We start from the raw sequence: 23,268 nt of genomic DNA, 5'->3' as shown, positions 1-23,268 counted from the left end.
TATTTCTTAGGAATTACTAAATCGAGGGTCTTCACAAAATTCGTGAAATCCACGACCGCTGTTAGCTTTAACTTTAAGTTTGTTAACCATTTTAAATTATCGATTTAACTAAAAAAGTACAGTACGCGGCCGAAAGTAATGTACATCGGTCTTTAGAGTGACATTTCGGCTTTGTAGAGCGTTGTCTCTGTCACTCATACCTATATGACGTTTTGTCGGTCTCAACGACACTGACACCGCTCTACAAATCTGCTATTTCCTTTTAAAGGACGATGTACATTACTTTCGGCCGAGTACTGTACATCAAATTACGTCGTACGTGTATGACGTCACAACTGTGAAATTCATACACGCTCCCTTGCGAAGCGAGCGTTTTGACGTTTGATAAAAAGTCGCTGATTTGACTAGTAGTCATCATCCCTATTATTGAGGGCTGCGGTGGACGTCCACTTTCATGAGTACACAAAGAAAGCATCAGTTAAGCGTGCTATAACCATAACAGTGCAGTGACGACCATGATTGCTCTAACAAGAGCGTATAACGAGAGAATAAGACCTTGTATTGACCAGCCACGCTGTGCTAAAAATTCATAGTTTGATTGAGTATTCGCAAAAATGGACTGAATTTCTTCCTGCGTGGATATCGCGTACTGTACTTACTATTTTAATTCATGCTTTCATTATTCTTATAAAAAAACAGGCTTTGGGTAGTTAGATATTAGATACTTCGCACGTTATGGCATCAACTTACCCGTAAGGTTCGAGACACGAAGCTCTGTTATTAGTTTTGTGGCATTTTAAATCCGTGTCTCGTCAAGCTTAAATTTTCCTTTATGTTTTATGTATAAAGTGTAGGTACTCATCGAGAAACTTCATTTGACAACGGTTTCAGCTGCATCAATCTCCATTAGGCTGTATACGTGAGCGACATAATAATTCTATGGGATTGTTCACGTACTCTTTGACTATGAGACTGTCTGACATTTTGCGAGCTAAACATCCTAGATAGGTAGTTAATTATAGTTATCTAAGATGATAAATTTTCACAGAAACTGATTTTTATTGCCGCTATAACAAAAATAATAAAAATTTCAAAATAGCTGCTGCGAAAATTATAAAAAAACTAAAAGTGTTTTTTCTTGTACGATGATACGGATTATGGAACCCTTTGTGTGCGAGCCCGATTCGCACCTGACTGATTTTGTGACTTAGCAGCATTAATTGTTACAGTTGTTCGGACCACCCAGTGCACCAGTTCTGGAAAACCCGGAGTTCCAGACGCGATGGTACTTCAAATATTTTCTTGGCAAAAGTGAGTGTTAGAAAATAGAATAGAATAGAGTAGAATGGAATAGAATATATTTGGTTTCCTTCTAACATCAATGTGTGGCACACATCAATACATCACATAAAAGAAAACCACGACACGTCCTTGTGCGTAATCTGGCATCTACGTGCGTAGCATTTTAACTGTTGAGGTGTGGAAATACATTTTTCCCAAATCGTTTACTACCTTCTTTGGCAGAAACAAGTAAGGTTTCTTGGAACTCTTGATGTCTGCTTAATGGTTTTGTCCGCGTTGTTTCCCTTTTATGCAGGTAAATGTACTTCGTTAAATTTTCAGTATGAACATGTATCTATTTTCTCTAAATATTTACACTAAGAACTTGACTGAAATAATAAGTAATTTTCACGCTAATTGGAGAGTTTTGCGTACGCAAACGTTTACGCAAACTTTGTTAAAATTAATGATGATCGTCAAAATATTTATGCTTTAAACAATAACTAATTGAATGGGAATAATTAAATAGCAAAGTTTTGTTCAAGCACAGATATCTCGAAAGCCAGACCGAGTTTCGAAAAGTTTATGATTTATTATCTTAATAAATAAATAAAAAATTTGTAATTAGTTAGGTCCCTCTCCAACTACGTATTCATCACTATATGGGTAAGTACATTTCTTTTGCAATAGATAAGTGCTCTCAATAATAAAATGATTGAAATGAAATTAAAATGAAAGGAATGAAATGACATTTATTTATGTTATGAAGGTGATGTTATTATGAATGTTTGAGAAATTAGCGCTCATGAGTATGCATAACAAAATAGTTATGTATTTTAAAATTGCCTTTAAATTCTTAAATTTGCTATAAAAATATTAAAATTAACTAAATAGGTAACCTGCTGTTGAAATTTTTATTACGTACCTAAGTATTATAATTATGTACGAACATCCTTGGAATGTCAGAGATATTCTGTTTACCCCAAAAACGCTTTCATACGTTTCAATAAACACACGGTACATGTTTTATTCAACAAGGAAACCTAAATGATGAAGCCATTTCTTGGAACTTGCCAGTATTTAGGTACCACCTACTGTAATTTAGTGAAAAAAGCGATGAATGGAATTCTCTAAAGAAACGGATTTGGATTAGGTATAATATTAATATCGATCTGTACAAAGTCTACCTAGACTGTAGGAGTTGTGAAGTTAAGTTTATATTTTGACTCTTAATATTACCTACACAATAATTTATTACTTATGGAACAGATATTTCTACCTATATTAAGAAACTATCTATCTACTTAAAAACATTATTATTTGAAAATAAGAACCTTTGTCAGTAAAATAATATAGGACGGATTCTGGATCTACAAAATGTGTTAGGTAGGTATAATATTTTAGTACTTCCATGATTATTCATAAAACAAAGCTCTCCCTCTATGTTTACCTACTTCGAAAACATTCTTATCGAATAAGAATAGAACCTACGACCTTTCAAGTACGCTTCTATGCTGTTGAGATACATACGAAATTAGGTCGCGTTCTATTCGAACGTTGTCAAGAAAGTTTAGCGCCTGCGGCTTATGTACTACTAGATAATGCCCGCGACTTCGTCCGCGTGGATTTAGGTTTTTTAAACTCCCGCGGGGACTCTTTGATTTTCTGGGATAAAAATTAGCCCCGGGATGCATCTCTGTACCGAATTTCATCAAAATCGGATAGGCCTAGAAAAGCTAGTAGACAGACAAACAGATAGACAGACAGACAGACAAACACAATTTCGCATTTATAATATTAATATGGATAGTATGGAAGTATGATGTATGATTGATCTGTTAGTTACCCAAAGCTATTTCAAGGATTGTCTACAGCGACAGGATTATAAGCTGACTGTTTGTTATGCAGGAACGATCAACAAAACTACATAATAATTATAAAATCTATATACTCACTTAGTTGGAAACCATATTATTATATCTACTAAGATCTATCTATTTTCTAAAACCCTAAGTTGGAAAGACCAAAATTAACTTTTAAAAGTATTTTTAGGGGACATAGGATATTATAAATACTATCTGTCCCGGCTTACTCACGTGTGTAGTCGACGTTAGCCCGACTAGTTTCGAACCCATCCGGGATCCTTTTTCAAGGGAGTCCGTCCGCGCACGCGCCGCGGTTTTGACTCATAACTAGGGTTTGAATTTAGGGTTAGGGTTAGGGTTTGGGTTCGAAACTAGTCGGGCTAACGTCGACTACACACGTGAGTAAGCCGGGACAGATAGTATTTATAATGGAAATCACTCACGGTAGTTTAAACGCTAAAAAGACATAGGATATTGTTTACAAATAAGTGGAATAGGCAGCTACATTCCAATTTTTTTAAGGTTAACAGCTTACCTACTAGATAGCTACTTGATTATTGTCCCGCAAGGACTTGTTGGGTCAGCAATTCTCCACGTTCTGGAACTGCTAGCACTGTTAGCAACTACTTCACACCTATATATAGTCCGTAGCAGATTGAGATGGCAATCGAGGTATATGAGGCGGAGGGACGCCCCGCACGTCACCCGAGCTCGCCCGTACCTGGTTAGCGCGGGGGCTGAGCCGGTGTGCGTGGCGTTCCCTCCACGATTGCCATTTCAACCTGTCGCGTACTATACTTACACCCATGTTATCAGTACCCTTATTGTAAATGCAAAAGTGTCTTTGTTTGTTGGTTTGTCCTTCACGTAGCAACGGTGCAACAGATTGACGTGATTTGCATGGGTATAGATAAAGACCTGAAGAGTGACATAGGCTACTTTTTATCCCGGTAAACCAAAGAGTTCCCACGGGATATTTGAAAAACCTAATTCCACGCGGACGAAGTCGCGGGCATCAGCTAGTAAATTATAATGTATCACTGTCAACTCGTAGCGCCTAGCACATCTGTAACCTCGACTCTCGTATTACAAGAGCTGTTAAGTGATATTATTGCGAACTGCTGTACTACCTCAGGGGGTCGTAAATGCGGGGAGTCGATCCGATTCTCGAAGCATGCCCGCTTCGCGAGCTCATTGAAATCATTCTTATATCTTTCTTTATTATTATAATATATTCAATTATATAATAATACCCTTATTATAAATGCGAAATGGTGTTTGTTGGTTGGTTTATTGATTTGTTGGTCTGTAGGTTCGTTTTCAATCACGTCGCAACGGTGCAACGGATTAACGTCATTTTTTGCATGGGTATAGATCACTTTAGATGGAAAGTGACATAGGCTACTTTTTATTCCGGAAAATCAAAGAGTTCCCACTGGATTTTTTAAAATAATTCCACGCGGACGAAGTCGCGGGCATCAGCTGCTGAAAGGAAAAGCTGACCGACTGACTGACTGACTGGTTGACTGATTTATTTATCAACAGCTCAATTTACTGGACGAATCGGGCTGAAAGTCATGCAGCTGATGAAGCTATTATGACGTAGGCTAAGAAAGAATTTTTGAAAATTCAACCCCTGAGGAGGTGAAATAAGAGTTTGAAATTTTTGTAGTCCAGCGGATGAAGTCGCGGGCATAAGCTAGTCTCTCAGTATAAATATTGTGGGTATCCTTGATCCTTCACAAATTACCATTTACCAGACCGCGAGTTTATTTGTACCATAGGAGCTTGACAAAGGAGTTGGGATACGTAATATATTTCTTTCAATATGAAGCTGACTTCTTTCCTTTGTGCGATAGTATGTTACATAAATAACTTAACCGAGGCACCAGCGTAAAAAATGGGATTAGGAATAAGTTTTTCTATGAGATAGGTACTGTTTTGTAATGAATCTATTTTCTTCACAAATGAAGTGGCATATAATAAATCTAGATACTAATATTATAAAGAAGTAAAGTTAAGTTTGTTTGTAGAGGGTAATCTCTGGAACTACAGAACTGACTTTGAAAATTATTTCACCAGTAGAAAGCTACATTGTTCCTGAGTGACATAGGCTATTTTTTATATTTTAAATTCTAATTTATATTATCGTGCAAAATGTCGAAAAAATACGACTGTAGTACGGAAACCTCGTTGCGCGAGCCTGACTCGAACTGGGCGGGTTTTTTTTCACCTGATTTGGCTGTTCAGAATGGAGACAGCTTAGGTATACCATGAATTAACACAGGCTACATTTTATCTCGGAAAATCATATAATTCGTATGGGATTTTTAAAAACCTAAATCGGTCTAAAGCGATTCGAAAGTCGCAGGCATTATATTATGGTAATGAATAAAAAGGTTAATTATCCGTTTTGATTAATTAATAAATACATTCCATCAATTTAATTTACTGTAGTTATAATGTTATCGTAATTCTATAACCATTTCCACAAAATTTATGTAAATTATTAAAATAAGTAGATAAGTACCTAAACATTTTTATTAGGTAGAATTCGTAAAAGGTGTAAAATCTACTTATATTATATTGACTGATGAAATTCCTCAAAGCTTTGATCGAGTGAGGCTGGCCCGGCATGCCTATTTTCTTTCAATTTTATTTGAGGCGGCAAAATCGTAGCTTTGACCTTTATGGAATTAATAAAATTAAGTAGGTGCCTATGTAAACATATTGTTGAGTAACCAAACCGTGTGAAAAACTTGATTGTTTACACAGTGAGCAAATTGCAATCAAAGTGATTTTCGTTATTAAATTTGAAAAAAAAAAAACATTTATTTAGCCTACAGAACAAAGGGAAAAAATACAATATTTAGCCCACAGAACAATACTAACAAAGGGAAAAAATACAAAAGCTGTTAAAAACTACAAAACTAAAACTAAACTTTAAACTTTTGTGTGTGAGCTAAAACCTACATACATACTTTTAAAAAACCGGCCAAGTGCGAGTCAGGCTAGCGCAACGAGGGTTCCTTACAAAAGTCCTATTTTTTCGACATTTTGCACGATAATTCAAAAACTATGATGCTTCAAAATAAATAAAAATCTGTTTTAGAATCCACAGATAAGGCTCTTTCATATGATACCCCACTTGATATAGTTATCTTACTTCATATATTGAAAATACTAATTTTAGTTCATGACTACAACTTAATTTTTTTGTGTGATTTAACCACAAACAGACAGACAGACGGACGGACGGACGGACGGACGGACAGACAGACATACGGACAGACAGACAGACAGACAGACAACAAAGTGATCCTATAAGGGTTCCGTTTTTCCTTTTGAGGTACGGAACCCTAAAAATCACTCACAACGTATAGTTCGTGACAGGTCTAGAAGTGGTGGTTCAGGTCGGTGGGGGCACGCACTGCACAACCGCACAGTGCCCGCGCTATCCCGCACCGGACTTACGCGGGGGCTGTGCGGATGTGCGGGACGTCCCCACCCCGATTGCAATGTCGACCTGTCGCAGGTGACGCAAATTCTTTTTCTGTAAATCTCTATAAGTGTCAAGTAGATACATTTGGCTACCGTAAATCTATGATCTCGCCTTCGAAGTATAAGAGGCGCTAAGGGTATTATTGCGGGACCCTTTAGTGCTTGAGGGTCTCAACTGCGGAAACCGCTGACGTAATATTCTATAAGCAGCCTCTTTTATAAATTATAGTCTTATATCTCTTGAGTAGGACAACCTTTCAGCACTGTTCAGTTTTACAAGTAGATATTTTCAAAAATTTTAATGAAGTGTAAGCATCGATGCAAATACGTATCTACTCTATTACTGAAAATTGATTATTTCTGTTGTAGTTCTTATATAGTAAATCATATTATAGTATGATGTGTGTATGTTTATATATTGAATTTCCCGTCTATCAGTTTTCTAAGTTTTCATTAGTATGGATTACCTGGTAGAGAATAGAGATCAGTTGAAAAATAAGGTCGCTCTTTGTTATCAAAATAATGTTCCCTTGTTCTCCGATGTAAGCAATCAGCATCATGATCAACTCATCGCCGGCCCACTGCGGTTCCTCCTCGAGTGATATTGGATTTCTTATTACTTAAACGCGCAAATGTACACAATAAAGATGTTTTAATACCTATCATTTGTTGTTAAACCTATAAATAGAATCTAGATGAAAGCTAACCTCTCGGCCACAATAGATCAAAATTCACACTTTATTTTATAAAGTAAGAAAGATCTAGAGCCAATTTATTGATGATATATAACTATCAATAATAATTAATAATTGGCTTGAACGATGAAATTAACTAGGTAGGTACCAAAAATTCATACGGCAAAGAAGCTGTCATAATAGGCTACTTGACTCATATCTAATTTCGTCCAATAAATGATTATTTATTATAGTATTTTGCTTAAGACAACGAAATATATCAATAACAATTATTAAAAACGCAGGATGGATATATAAATCCAATTTAAAAAAATACAGTTTTTATTTTTATTTGAAACGCAGAAAACGCTGTCAGCCATGATGTGACGTCATTAAATATGTAAACAAAGAAATGTCATCCCTATGTCACGCGGGGACTAACGTAGTATCCATATATATAAAATTTAAAGTCCTGACTAACTTATATATCAACGCACAGCCTAAACATCTAAACAGCTGGTCCTAGATACATGAAATTTAGTGGGTGTGTTCTTTGTAGGTAAAGAGAAGGTATCCACTAGGAAAAGATTTTTTGAAATTCCACCCCTGAGTGGGTTATTGGGGGTTTGAAATTTATGAAGTCCACGCGGGCGAAGTCACGAGCATAAGCTAGTTTTTATATATTTCTAAAAACTCATAGTAAACGTAAAAAAATATCGTTTCCTCTTTATAAATTGAATAAGTTATTAAGTAAGACTTACAACAAAGTGATCTTTGCAAAAATAAATTTGGGTTGAAGTCGTTAGTCATATAGGATCCCTTTAAGCAAGTCTTCGCGTGTTACGTATATTTATTTCACTGGGCACTCTAATCCACAACTTTCCTGTGGTCTTTATCGATGCGTTTTTACATTCTCGGATGATACAATAACGATATTTACTATATTTTTCATGTAAACTAGTATGGAAGTCATGTTTATTAAACTTTGGGAGGTTATGCTGTTGTTTACAAATGGATGACGTCAGAGCACAGATAATCTATAGGCCAAACATGGCCGACAGTGTTTTCAGCTGTCTAAGAAAAATATATTTTTAAATTAAAGTTTTACGGTTTTTAGGGCGCAAAAAAATATAGTGTTAATTTTTTTGATCTAATAGGACAAATATTAACCATTTAAGACCAACTTAAAAAAAGTGTCAACTAGCCTATTTAGGAGTTAAAATCTAAATAAAAAATCTCATTAGTATTTAATTGAATGTTTTTGTAATAAAATAAATACGTTCTTAGTCTACATTCAGAGAAATCCAATTTTGTGTGAAAAATCTCTTTTATGATTAAAAGAAAATTCGCCAAGACAGCTCAAACAGATGCCAGGCAGTTCAAACGGGATTATTAGGCATACTTACCTTTGTTTTAAAAGTGTACGCACCGACATTACATTTATAAAAAAAGGCGGTACAATTTTATGCAAGTAGAGTTGATGAAACTCTAGGGGTTTTAGCCGGTCGTACTGACAGTGGCGTGCACAGTGTTTGAAGCCAGGGTAGGCATTAGTTAGGTAGAAACCTGTTTACTGGCAGGTCATAATGAAAAATATGCATTGAGCTATTACAACTGGGGTAAGCAGTGCATTTATGCCTCTATGACCTGCACGCCACTACAGTCTTACATATATATATAATATATATTATAATACGCGCACTATAAATATTGAGGCCTTCATAGATTTTTGTACATCTAACTTACGCATAATATTTATATTATTAAAGAAATTCAGCTTCTGTCTGCAAGTATGTGTCCGCAAAACTTGAAAAGTAGTCAAGAAATTTTTACCGCATTGAATTTCTGTATAAGAGTGTTTACTATACTGTTGATCCCGAATTTTCCTCTAATAATATTATGAGAGTTAGTGACGCATGGCCGAGTCAAGCTAATTCAAAATACACTTAAGTATATAAAGGTAAATCAACAGCTGCCTCTTATTGAAGTATCCTTTTAGCCATGATAAAATACTTCAGGCATTTTTATGCATGATGGTTAAGAGAAGTTTCCCCAGCGCTCTACATACAAACGGACTTTGGTTTTCATTTGAATACTATCCAAACGCGATGTGTACAGTAGACACGTTCTAAAAACTAATATCTGTATCTGTGGTTTGTCAGATTTCCTAAAATAAGTAACACGGGTTTGAAATCAGAGACAAAATTCATTTGTTTCGAACGCACTACGAATAAACTCCTCTTTAAAACGATTTAAAACTATAATAAAATTCGTTTATTGCAGTGCATCAAAACTACATCGGCGTGGATGGAGCGAGGGAGCCATACCTCCTAAGTGTAGTGCAGGAGGGTGCGGGACTTTTACGAGCTATTCTCTTCAACAAGATGGTAAGTACTCGTTGTTATTACATTCTAGACACGTTACATTACATTCTAGTGTTATTCTAGTCGGATAAGTAAACACTCAACTAGAAATTGTCGTGAATATTCAGGATTTCGTTTGCGTAACAATGTTGGCAGTGTTGGCACTAAGAATATTGAATCTCGTGTTTATAAGAAACTGTGTTTACAAAGATCTTCTTGGAATAATTTGTATTTAGGGATGCAACGATATATTGGAAGACCGATAAATATCGATATATCGAAGTGTTGGAAAACCCCCCACTAGGTGGACGGACGACATCAGACGAGTCGCAGGGAGCCGCTGGATTCAGGCGGCGCAAGACCGTGGCGTGTGGAAGTCCCTACAAGAGACTTATGTCCAACAGTGGTCGTCTATCGGTTGATGATGATGATGATATCGAAGCCTAAAATATCGATAATTATTATCAATATCGACGAAACACCAATATCAATATATCGATATCGAAAAACTCAATATAATATCGTAACGAAACATTACTACTAAGATATTTAGACGCAAGTAACTTTTAACATACGCGTAAGCAATTTCTTAAAAAATAAAACGTACGAACATAGTTCTTTATTATATCTACAACATTTCAAAAAATTATTATACATTTACGGGGAGAAAAAGTTATCGCTTATTGTATAAAAATTTACAACTAGATCCTCTTAATCTATATAGGTCGGTCATATTCTTACCTTACGTAACTTTGTATGATAATTTTTTTGAAGGTAAGTAAGTATATTAGAAAATAAAAACAGGGAAAAATACGATTCTAAATATCATCTCTACTCGTACATGTCTTAGATGTTTTCGACCAATTGCACTTTACACATCATTAGCTTACGGAAATGGAGAATGCGGTGGCATGAGAGTTTTAGTACTATATATTTTAGCAACAGCATATCTCTTAATTTTATTTTATGTTCATTGGTTTATTTTTTGTAGCAAGAAGATAAATAAACAGGTTTGTTTACTTGTGTAAATAGTAAGGAAATACTTGAATCATAAAACCTCTCTTTTTATCAATAAAAGTATAGCTTTTATTTAAAAAAAAAGTTGTAGTAAGCAAATTGTATTTACTTCCTGGAATGTGGAATATCAGTTCGAACCAATTCAATCCATGCGTCCACCTTAAGACATAGGTTTTTCCAAGAGCGCGCCACCTAATACGGTCTTTCGCTATCCTCATCCACCCGCACTGGAGGTACCTATTATAATATTGTATTATGGAATATACCTACTATTTGATATCTGAAAGGTTTTAAAATGATGCCTAAACTTTTAATGGCTATAAGACAACATTCAACCAACCGCATAATTTTTATAGGCACCTACCTTAATAGAAAATATTATCATTCAGCCCCTTTTTCTTCACTTAAAATAACAACGTAAGTAAAAACAACTCCGTAAACTTTCTCGATATTTTTAACTTAAAGCTTATTTTTATTCACAGGGTGCGCATAAAATATACCTACCCGCGAGCGCCTGGAGCGGCGGCGGAGGCCAGGCGCCCACGCGGCCGACTATCAAACAGATTTTAGCACAGTTTACCGCTATCGAAAGGCTGGATAAAATGCCTAGAGAGGTGAGCACTTTTATAGTCCATAAAAAATGACTCCTCACGCGCCATTTTAACTCTATAGATCAACTTCATGTTAAAAGAATGGTTCACCTTTAAAATAAGGCCTAAAATCGTACTTTTGACATACAATTTGACACAAAAAATTAAAATGGCGCGTGAGAAGTAAAATTTTACGCGTTATATGTTACGTTCACGTTTACCGGTATCGAAAGGCTTGACAAAATAGAGAGGTGAGCACTTTTATGTTACGTTCATAGATATAGACAAATTATAATAGTTCGCTACACGAGGTGTGCCACAGAAAATAACAGATAATTTTTAGTGCTGATTCAAAGCGCTCCACCAACCGTACCGGGAATTAAAATTGACACGGTGTTACATGGTCTTGGTGTTGACATTATGTTGACAGATACTCATCACTAACATTTAGTTCCGAATACGCTCACATAACGCTTACTGCAGCCATCTGTGCCAAAATAGCGATAGTCAAGTTGCTTCAAAATCGGTTCGGAAATAGCGTAGAGGTCAGTGGTTACGTTACGTATGGCATTCAAAATAACAAATGCCTGGAAAAGCAAGGAGAAAAAAGCACTATATTTGTTTTGAACTTCGAACATAGTTATTGGAATAGAAAAATTGAAAATATGCAGATATTGTAAAAATATTGAGATAGAGTAACAGAGCCTCCCTTGCCCACACTCCTCGAAAAAACCAGCCAAGTGCGTCAGACTCGCGCACCAAGGGTTCCGTACTATAGTCGTATTTTACAACATTGTGCACGATAAATCAAAAAGTATTTTACATAAAAATGAGTTTTAGAATGTAAAGATAAAGCCCTTTAATATGATGCCCCACTCGGTATAGTATCTTACTTTAAAGTGGAACACATTGGGATTTTTTTTTGTGATGTTACCACAAATTAACGGTTTTCAGATTTTTCCCTTAGCGTCTGCTGGGAAAGTACCCTGTAGGTTTCTTGACAGACACGATAGACAGACAGACAGACAACAACGTGATCCTGTAAGGGTTCCTTAAACCTCAAAAGGAAAAAAAACCTTTTTAGGTACGAAACCCTAAAAATGGTCCCAATTTATTTTCCATTTATTTTTCCACGTAACCTCTCAGCCACAGAACATTCATTGATTGGTTCTATCACAAAATTATTAAAAACATATAACATAAAATCGTTACGTAAATGCGTCATCATAGTTAGATAACACGATCGTTAATACCCTCTACGATACTACTACGAGTCAACGGTCAAACACGCATAGGGTCAAATTACAATTATTAGGTATTTTATAAAATATTATAACAAAATATATACGTACACGATCGATGAAGCAATATTTGAGAATAGAGAAAATAATTAGATCTATTGATAAAAGTTATGTCACGCAAGTTTTAAATAACATTTTTGCTCTACGAGATTGCTACGACAGGAGCATCGTACCAAATTAATTTACTACGAAGCTAACCAATTTTATATAAGTAGGCCTATCTCTTTTTTATATCTAAAAATAAATCGCTGAATGTGGTGCTGATCGCAAATCTCGAGAACAGCTGAACCGATTTCGCTAATTCTTTTTTATAATATTCCTTGAAGTACAGGGATGGTTCTTACGGAGAGAAGAATTTTAAAAAAATCCCGAAAAAGAATCGATTGTTAGGCGGTACGAAGTTAGCCGGGGCAGCTAGTTTTATATATTTTAGGCTTATTTGACCCGCCCCGGCTTTGCACGGGTTATTAGCTTATTACAATTTTCATAAGCATATCTATTTTTTTTAAATAGCTTATGTCACTCAGGAATAATGTAGCTTTCTACTGGTGAAAGACATTTCAAAATCGGTTCAAGTATTTCCAGAGATTACCCCCTACGGATAAACTTACGAACTTTACCTCTTTATAATATTAGTAAAGATGTTGATAACGGGTACTAACTACATACCAGGATTAATTTGATGATTTGGACTTGTCGATTTTCATATTATATATCTAATACTATTTTATATAAGTACCTACTAGCTGCCCCGGCGAACTTCGTACCGCCTAACAGTCGATTCTTTTTCAGGAATATTTTAAATTTTTCTCTCCGTAAGAACCATCCCCGTACTTCAATTATTATGAAAAAATAATTAGCGAAATCGGTTCAGCTGTTCTCGAGATTTGCGATCAGCAACACATTCAGCGATTCATTTTTAGAATATAGATTTTTCACAATTCAGGTGATTGCAAAAATAACCTAGGTTTTATATTGTAGATAACGTGTCCAGAATTACAAAAAGATGTTTTGCTCCTTGAAGAACAAGAGGGCTCAGTGAATTTTAAAATAGGCGTTATGATAATGAAGCCGGGCCAGAAGACTGACGACGAAATGCTTTCGAACGGTAAAGTATCACTTTCAGACCTAAAAGTTATAATTGAACCAAAGCCGGTCAAATGCGAATCGGAATCGCACACGAAGGGTTCCGTACCACCGTAAAGATGTAACACTATTAATTTTTTTTGTGATGAAATGGAACCACAACTCCACGGTTTTCGGATGTTTCCCTTTAGGTACTTGTGCTATAAGACATTGCTACCTGCCTTTCATGTTTGTAGGTCAACGGAAAGTACCCTATATGGTTTAACTCCTTTGACACGACAGACAGACAGACAACGAAATAATTTTATAAGGGTTCCGTTTTCTTTTTGAGGTACGGAACCTTAAAAATGAAACTGATCGAATTCCAATACCTACACGTACCCGCTTGAAAAACTCGTACTTTTGTTCTGAACAAATTCATAACCAATTTGAAATTAAATTACATTGGGTTTGCAATGGGAATTTTTTGATTAAAAGTTTCATGCTTATCTTATTAAGTGATACGAGTTGGTATGTTTAGATTAGTAGATATGTATGTTATACCACAGAAGATATAATAGTACTATACTTATGACCTAAAGGTATGTAATATGTTTAATTTTTTGGAAATTTTTACAATAAAACTTAAAGCTAGCCTTATCTGATAACTGTACGAGTCATGCCCGCTTGGATTGGTGCCAAGAATACTGCCTGCATTTCCGCGCTGGACAGCCAGGCTGATCCGTTGCGCAAAAATGAGCCAGCCCTTCTGTCACCAGATGAGGTGAAATGTCTCGTAATTTTTTTAGCACTAAGACTCCATAGCCCCAAGGTCTCCAAGGCAAACGGAACAAAAATGTAAATCTCGAATATTAATGTAATATTATTATGTTCACATTACTATACTTCCAAAAAAAACCAGAGTTAGCTAATTTTCTGAAGGGAGCTACTTATGCTATATTAACCTTTAATCTCAACGTTGATTATATAAAAGGTCATATTTCAGAGAAAGGCAACGAGAAATGGGACCGGTTTATTTCGCTGCTGGGGGACAAGATTCGATTACGGGGCTGGAACCGCTTTCGAGGAGGCCTCGATGTTAAAGGTGAGGCTTTTATCCTTACCTTACCTTAATTGAGTATATACCTACCAATCTGTATCATTTAGATATAGTAGTACATTTTAAGATCTTACTCGCCATTTTATTTTATTTTTTATTTTATTTTATTTGTTTTTTGCAATCAACAGCGATATATACAATATAATTTTACATAATAACATAATAACATTTTTAGCTCTACTTGTCAACAGCTGTCATGTAAAAAGTAGGGTTCACCTTTAAATTCTTATAATTATATAAAAGGAAAAGCTGACTGACAAACTGACTGATCTATCAACGCACTGCTCAAACTACTAGACAGATCGGGCTGAAATTTGGCATGCAGATAGCTATTATGACGTAGGCATCCGCTAAGAAAGGATTTTTGAAAATTCAACTCCTAAGAAGGTAAAATAGGGGTTGAAATTTGTGTAGGCAACACGGACAATGTCACGAGCATAAGTTAAGGACTAAAATCGCTTATATAGATTAACGATAAAATCGTACTTTTGACACATAGAGCTGAAATAACGAGTGAGATCTCAAATGAATGCATGGATGCATTATACCTATTTGAATTCGTTGGTTTATATGTCATTTATGTAACGCTTTGTGCTCATTTAGATAAAGTTGTTAGTTGAAAACTGTAAAATTTATTGCTGTTGTTCTGCTGCTAAAGCACAACGCATAGAATTGCACTAACTTTGTGACAAACAATGGTAGAAATAAAATAGTTATTCTCTTATCTCTACATTAAAAAGTACCTTTGCCTTTAACTTTCGATACGTACCTAGGTAATTATGATCTAATTAAAATCTTTACCATTACCTACTAGCCTAGTATTATAATTAACAGATAAGCAGATAGCCTATAGTATTTAAGACTTCCGCCTCCTATTCGGATGGTCTGGGGTTCGATTTGACCACGTGTCTTTAACTTATCGGAGTTGTACTTATGTGGGTTTTAAGCAATTAAATATCATTTGATTTAATGGTGAAAACATCACGAGGCTGCATGCTTCAGAGTTATCGTGTGTAAAGTCTGCCAAACGGCACTTGGCCAGCGTAGTGGTCTATGGCCTTACTCAGACATAAAACTAATAAGTAGTAACAAGTGTTCAAGGACTTTGCATTTTCAGGTGACATGACAGGCAGTCATTCCATTTACACAATGCACCAAGGACACGAAATTATGTTCCACGTCTCGACAATGTTGCCGTTCTCAAAAGACAACAAACAACAGGTTAGTTATGAATATAGACGATCCCGGCTGTACTCACGTGGTTACTCGGGGTAAGCCCGAGTAGTTTCGAACTCATTCGGTTTGAATACCTTTTTCATACGGACTCACCACGTCGTCTTACGTCTTACGTCGACTAACCACGTGAGTACAGCCGGGATCATCTATATTTATAATGGAAATCTCTCACGATAGTTTAAACGCTTAGTAAGGTTAACAGAAACAGGTTATTTTGAAAATTTTCCACTTGTTATGTTAAGCTGCGTATTTTTATACTTTTTTACACATTAAATCCTGTCTCCCTTTTAGGACAGAGGGCAGACACTGCTCTTTTCCAAGGCGATCTATCAGACGTCCTAATAATAAACCTAAGTATTTAAATACGGCGTTTTTAACAGTTTACCGAAATCTTCAAATGTTTTCCACTCAAAGTACCTAAATGTAAATCACAAACATTTTTTTCTTAAATTAAGCGTGAATTTCTGCGAAACCAAACTCTTATCACAAACAATTCCGTATATTCGCCCACTTTGGGAATAAACGGCAAGCCAAGCTTTGTTTAAGCGACGACGTCAGACGGAAATTAGGCTGAAATTTCTCAAAAAGGCTACCCCTGCTTAATCCAGTTACATAGAAAATGTTTGACATTTTATACGTACTTTTGAGACTTAAGTGTTGGTAAGTATGTAAATGTCTACTTCCACGCATTTTATATAAAACAGCCGAGTTTGAAACAGCGTCGTCTACCTCCATACTCGTTGATGATAGCATTTTATAATTCCTAATTGGCTCACATTGCATTGTTTAAATTCAAAACCCAATAGAGTACGTACCTACCATAGTATTGAGCAATAATTTGATTTATAAATTACATTGAGAAATTATTTTACCATTCAGTCTCAGATAGACAAAGGAACAAACAACCTTTGAACAAAAACTTTTATTAGATACGGCCTACAATAATCTAATTTTAACCGAAATTACATTATGAAAGTTCATAAGGAATAATAGCCAACCAAGTAGGTAATAATAAAATGCCAAACACTGTCAAAGCCGTTTACGAAGACACATAATATTTTTTAAAGGAATCATTCATCTAAGACTACCAAGGACTAATAAAATGCAAGACTGTCAAAATCAGCAAAACAGTCAGCATATTGAACCGAATACCTCAATTAGACGCTTGGTCATTTGCATGAACTAATTTGTGAGATTGCTTTAGACCCGTAGCTGTTCCATAATGGATTGAATGTTAATGCCGATTAAATTAAGATCAGATTTAAAAGCTTGTTAAGATAAAAACCTGCACTTATTTTTAAAAGCTTTTTAATAGATTGCTGTTTTCGTATATTGTCTTTTCGTCGAAATTGGTAACAGATTTTTTGGCTATTTCCATTTCCGTGTGGTTTAGCGTAACAGTCGACTTTGGAATCGTTTGTTTTGTTTTCATAAGTGCTTTTCAAAAACCACTATAACAAGAATCCGATGGTAGAGATGGGTCATGGTGGCAACGGAAATTGCTGGCTTACGTAGGCTATATACCTATTGACGGTTCCTCTGGTGATCCAAATGTTCATGGGTGGCGGATATCACTTAACATCATGTGACCCGCTTGCTCGTTAGCTCGCTATTTAAATTATTTTAAAATTATGTAAATTTTTGGTAATATAAACCTACCTGACTATTCATAAGCACTTGTAAAAAGTTTACATGAATAAAAAAACATTCTATTCTATTCTATTCTAAATTTAAAGAAAAAAAATCAAGGATAATCGAGTTTGTACTTATAATTATGTTGTCATTTAATGAGTTACACTTGGTGATTAGTACTGAAAGCTTTTTTACGTAGGTATACCTACTTACCTTACTTATTTTAACTTATGATAGTAGTTTGTGAGTGAGAAGTGATGCGAGTGATTTTAACCTCATTTATCCACAAAATAGCTATAGTTAGTGACGCCAGTAAACATTTGCTAGTTAATTTCCGGAATGATACTTGTAAGTTGTATCGAGGCATCATGGCATAATATGTTAACATTACAATAACAATGTATGTTGCCATTTTACGAGCAGTAGTTACGTAGCTACGCTAAAAGTTTTCTAGGTTATTATGCACCAGCTGATGCCTACGACTATGTTCGCGTGGAATTAGGTTTTTTAAAAATCCCGTGGAAACTCTTTGATTTTCCGGGATAAAAAGTAGCCCTTAGAATAACAACTCGAAAGTAGCCTATGTCACTCTCCAGGTCTTTATCTATTCTCATGCAAAAAATCACGTCCATCCGTTGCACCGTTGCGACGTGATTGAAGAACAAACCAAGAAACAAACACACTTTCGCATTTATAATTAGGGCACTGATTGTAGGTATAGTACGCGACAGATCGAGATGGCAATCGGGGTTTGAGGCGGGGGACGCCCTGCACACCCGCACGTCACTCGCGCTCGACCGCGCCGGGTTCGCGCAGGGGCTGTGCGGGGCGTTCCCTCCCTGATTGCGATCTCGACCTGTCGCATACTATAGCTACTTACCTAAGTAAGTAGGTAGCAACATTTTCAACTTTGTATGTTACTTGTAAATGTTGCAGCTGGAGAGAAAGCGGCACATCGGCAACGATATAGTAAATATCGTGTTCACTGAAGACTCCACCCACAACACATTCAACCCGCAGTGCGTCAAGAGCCACTTTACTCGTATCCTTTGTTACTACGTCTTGTTTAATACAATTATGTTTTCTTTTCTTTCTTATTTATCAGACTACTTGAGTAGGTACCTATGCCATTTGTTTCCTTATAAGCTGATGCCAGTGACTTCGTTCGTTTTTAAAAATCCCGTGGGAACTCTTGATATTCCAGGATAAAAAGTAGCCTATGTCATTCTCTAGGTCTTTCTCTATACCCATGCAAAAAATCACGTCAATCCGTTGCACGAAGCTAAGTCCGGATTCATGAATTTTCAGGAATAGAGTGTAGGTACGAGATACTTAACCTAATAGGCCTAGCTGGACAACAAATGTCCGTAATTTTGGCCTCCGCATTCGTAGTTGACGAATGTCTATATATCCACATCCGGACTTTTATATTACTCTGAGTAAAGCTATAAAATGTAGCCAGTACCACTTCGAAGACTAGATAGTTTAATTAATTAAACCCTACAAGGATTGTTGGTCCTGGTTTTGTGGTAATTACTGCACTTAAGTCCTTATAAATATACTTCATACTAATTTTCTAGCGATGCCATGCGTAAGTTGTTGGTTTGATAAAATTTTCATATTTAAATATCAGTAAAAATAATAAATAGGCAAGAATTTGCTTGAAATTAAAAATGATTGCGTTTAAGTATTGCTTTACCGTTTTAAACAGAGCATAGCATTTAACTTTTGATGCTTTTGATACTTGAATAAAAACTGAATAAAAGCTGGAACTACGGCATACGAAACTTATATCGAAATAAATTGTAGAAACATATTGTATGTCATACGAATCGAAATAGAATTGTTGAATAAGTAAGTATATCATCAAAAGTTCTACCGCACATAAAATACTACATTTTTAACGACAGAATAATATATCCATTGCTAAACGCCAACTATCGCAAATTTAATTATTGCTCTTACGTTGAAATCTATAGTGCGCACTTTGACTTTGCTTAGACTTAAGACAGAGTTAAAACGAAACAGAGTATGGCTCTCACATAAGTCTGTCTCGTTTTAACTCAATCTTAAGTATGAGCAAAGTCAAAGTGCGCTCTGTAGATCTCAGCCTTAGTGTATCGACACTAAGAACTAGGTAACTTATATTTTTTATCGACACCATCCCGTTAGCCAACGAGTTGAAAAATAATATTGTTGTTTGATTTATTTCGAAAAAAACAGCTGCCAAGATTGATCGTACGCGCGTTTTTAGGCCTGAAGATAAAAGCTAATCACGTTCATGTTCGAAACAACGACATTTAAATATTTTTGTGAGACACAAATATATTAATCTTTATAAATACACAAAATCCACTTACTAGAAACCTTCATAAACAGGTAACGCCGCGCCGCTATGTCGTCTTCATAAAGCTAAAGGTACCTGCAGAAATCCTATGTGGGGCTGAATACCTATTTGCTATTATTAAATGGTTCCGAAAGAATTTTTAGATTTGTCATTACAAACCTAAACTGTATAAAATCACGGTTATTTGATAAATTCCTTAATGACAAAGTTGCGTGGAAGCAACCGGCTGAGCGTTCAATTTCCCACAATAATATATGGTAGTGATTGTGTAGATAGTGTAGATTAGGTATATTGATACTTATTGTACCTAACTTTTTAAGATTTGCATTTAATCTATCTATATATATAAAAGGAAAAGGTGACTGACTGACTGACTGACTGACTGACTGACTGACTGACTGACTGACTGACTGATCTATCAACGCACAGCTCAAACTACTGGACGGATCGGGCTGAAATTTGGCATGCAGATAGCTATTATGACGTAGGCATCCGCTAAGAAAGGATTTTTGAAAATTCAACTCCTAAGGGGGTGAAATAGGGGTTTGAAATTTTGTAGTCCACGCGGACGAAGTCGCGAGCATAAGCTAGTTTAATTTATAAAAGAGCAACTGCTGAGTTTCTTGCCAGCTGTTTTCAGTAGACACTGCTTTTCGAACCGGTGGTAAAGTCACTCTCAGTTTATACATAAAATAAATTTAGATTTTTTTATCTTTACAATACGAAGCAAATTTATCCTCACCACCTGGGCACTTCGACAGCCCGTTGTGAAATATCCTCTTTTCCATCCACATGCAAACTGTGGAATCAACTCCCTTCGGCTGTGTTCCCACTAGATTACGACATGGGGTTATTCAAGGGCCGGACCAACAAATTCCTGAAACGCCGGCAACGCATTGGCGGTTCTGCTGGTGCTGCAAATGTTCATGGGCGGTGGTAATCACTTAACATCAGGTGACCCGCCAGCTCGTTTGTTCGCTATTTTTATTTTTAAGAACGAATATAAAATCGAATAAAGCAAAATTGAATGTACGACCAGCCTAAAGCTTCACGCCTCACGGTATATTTAATATTATTGGGAATCGAGTTTGCAATGCAGATTGCACGGGTCCGCTATGAGCCGGTGCAAACAAATTATTATTGAATACAAATTGGTCTATATAGCTACGTTTACACCTGCGTCCATACTCAATACTCAATTTGAGTGCTCTTTCATATAGGAATAACCATAACGGTTAGTTTTGGATTTTCCGAGTATGTATAGTACGCGACAGGTTGAAATGGCAATCGGGGAAAGAACGCCACGCACATCTGCACAACCCCCGCGCTTACCCGGTGCGGGCGAGCGCGGGTGACGTGCGGGTATGCGAGGCGTCCCCCCGCCTCATACCCCGATTGCCATATCGACCTGTCGCGGACTACACGTTGCCTCCACGACCTGATTGCCTGGTAGAGATCGCTTCAAAGCGATAAGGCCGCTAATAATTGTACTTCTATTTTGTGTTAGGTATTTATGTGCCCTTTTTATAATGGTGTACAATAAAGAATATTTCATAATTCATATGTTTGTCGTGGCGTCACCCGGTTCAGGGTACCTACCAGCTGAAAATCAGCGCTGTATGTTCTTGTGAAACAAGGCATATTGAGCATCGGTTTGTTCCGGCGCTTCTTTTGCTTGAAGCGCGTTGGGCTTATGCTCAGGTCAAAGAAGCGCCGGAATAACCAGCTCTTAAGTTATAATATGTGATGTGTGGCACAGTTTGTTAAATAAACGTCTTTTCTTTCTTTTTTTCTTATACCGAACAATTATATTCTTACATGCGAACCAGATATATTCGCAGTAGTTTCAGAAGTAGAAGGCGAAGGATACAGATTGAGCGTGTACACAGACGATACAGTACCGCCATTTGGACCCTCACTGCCATGTCCGGCAATCTTCAACGACCCCCAGCTGTTCAGGGAATTTCTACTGGTAAATAAATCTCAATTAAAATTATTATTATTTTATGATACCAACATGATGATGCTGATGCCCGCGACTTCATCTGCGTGGTATTAGGGTTTTTAAAAATCCTGTGGGAACTCGTTGATTTTCTGGGAAAAAAGTAGCCTATGTCACTCTCCAGATCTTTATCTATACACATGCAAAAAATCACGTCGATCCGTTGCCCCGTTGCGACGTGATTGAAGGACAAACCAATAAACCAACAAAGAAACACACTTTCACATTTATAATATGGGTAGGTACTGATTATTATATTATTATAGGCATAATATATTTTTAAACTATCTGCTACCATATAGTTATAGTAGCATATAGTTTTCTAAAAATATATGATAGCCTTGTTATTGTTTAATCAAATCTTTTTATTTTCGCTTCCTTTTATCGAAGTCTTGTTTCAACCTATATTTACTTCTACTTTATGTTTTAGGTCAAGCTAATGAACGGCGAGAAGGCGGCATTTCAAACACCGACATTCGCTTTGAAAAGACAGAGGACTTTAGACACCCTAATCAGAGATATATATGCAGAACACTGCTCGGATCACAAAGTAGTAAGTTAATTTTCCTAAATTGTGACATACCTGTCGATCAAAATAATTTATAAGTAGTACAGATACTTCCGGCATATATATCACCAACTAGCTGACACGCCCCGGCTTCGCTCGGGTGGAGTTCAGCGGTTCTCTAGATTTACGATGAGCAACACATTTAGTGATTCATTTTTATATTATAGACTAGCTGCCCTAGCGAACTTCGTTCCGCCTAACAGTCGATTCAAATTTTTAAAATTTTTCTCTCCGTAAGAACCGTCCTCGTACTTCAAGGAATATTATAAAAAAAGAATTAGCGAAATCGGTTCAGCTGATCTCGAGATTTGCGATAAGCAACACATTGAGTGATTCATTTTTATATTATAGATATGCATTTAGTTTCTAATACACTAATGTGCAAGGTAGCCACCATAAGCCGAAAGATGCAATATTACAAGTTAATTCGTATTATTTTTTTGTTACAAAAAGAAAAAATAAGCGCAAGAGATTGTTTTTTTATCTACTTATAAATTTTTAATCACTGTCTTTTACCCAATTACGACTAAAATCATGTCCTTTATTCAAATGAAATCACGCTACACACCTACTAATTCTTAAGATCTAAATAGTTCAACCAGTAAAAATTCAGATTTCAGATTAGCACTTATCGAAGCTTAAGCTTCTTCATAAGTTTCTTTTGACATAAAGGGCTTGCGTATCGATAAGGCTGAATAGGCTCTCC

At 36.2% G+C, this 23,268-nt stretch overlaps 1 protein-coding gene and 1 long non-coding RNA gene across 5 annotated transcripts in view; one reads left to right on the top strand and one right to left on the bottom strand.

The window, feature by feature from the left end:
- The window catches only part of LOC117997286 (GTPase-activating Rap/Ran-GAP domain-like protein 3), a 188,934-nt gene that overhangs the window by 153,523 nt on the left and 12,143 nt on the right, over positions 1 to 23,268 (top strand). For all 4 annotated transcript variants that reach the window (XM_069509918.1, XM_069509920.1, XM_069509919.1 and 1 more), the window contains 9 exons: positions 1,230 to 1,311; positions 9,605 to 9,708; positions 11,184 to 11,315; positions 13,574 to 13,700; positions 14,664 to 14,762; positions 15,895 to 15,998; positions 18,582 to 18,687; positions 21,822 to 21,964; positions 22,425 to 22,547. In XM_069509918.1, coding sequence (XP_069366019.1) covers positions 1,230 to 1,311; positions 9,605 to 9,708; positions 11,184 to 11,315; positions 13,574 to 13,700; positions 14,664 to 14,762; positions 15,895 to 15,998; positions 18,582 to 18,687; positions 21,822 to 21,964; positions 22,425 to 22,547 — 1,020 coding nt within the window. The remainder of the gene's footprint in view (positions 1 to 1,229; positions 1,312 to 9,604; positions 9,709 to 11,183; positions 11,316 to 13,573; positions 13,701 to 14,663; positions 14,763 to 15,894; positions 15,999 to 18,581; positions 18,688 to 21,821; positions 21,965 to 22,424; positions 22,548 to 23,268) is intronic.
- LOC138402224 (uncharacterized) overlaps positions 1 to 23,268 on the bottom strand; it is a 79,386-nt gene that overhangs the window by 51,903 nt on the left and 4,215 nt on the right. The gene's annotated exons all lie outside the window — the stretch shown is intronic.

The sequence above is a fragment of the Maniola hyperantus genome, chromosome 4 (assembly GCF_902806685.2).
Source record: "Maniola hyperantus chromosome 4, iAphHyp1.2, whole genome shotgun sequence".
In the NCBI taxonomy this organism is placed as follows: Eukaryota; Metazoa; Arthropoda; class Insecta; order Lepidoptera; family Nymphalidae; genus Maniola; species Maniola hyperantus.
This window is presented reverse-complemented; position numbering and strand designations above follow the sequence as displayed.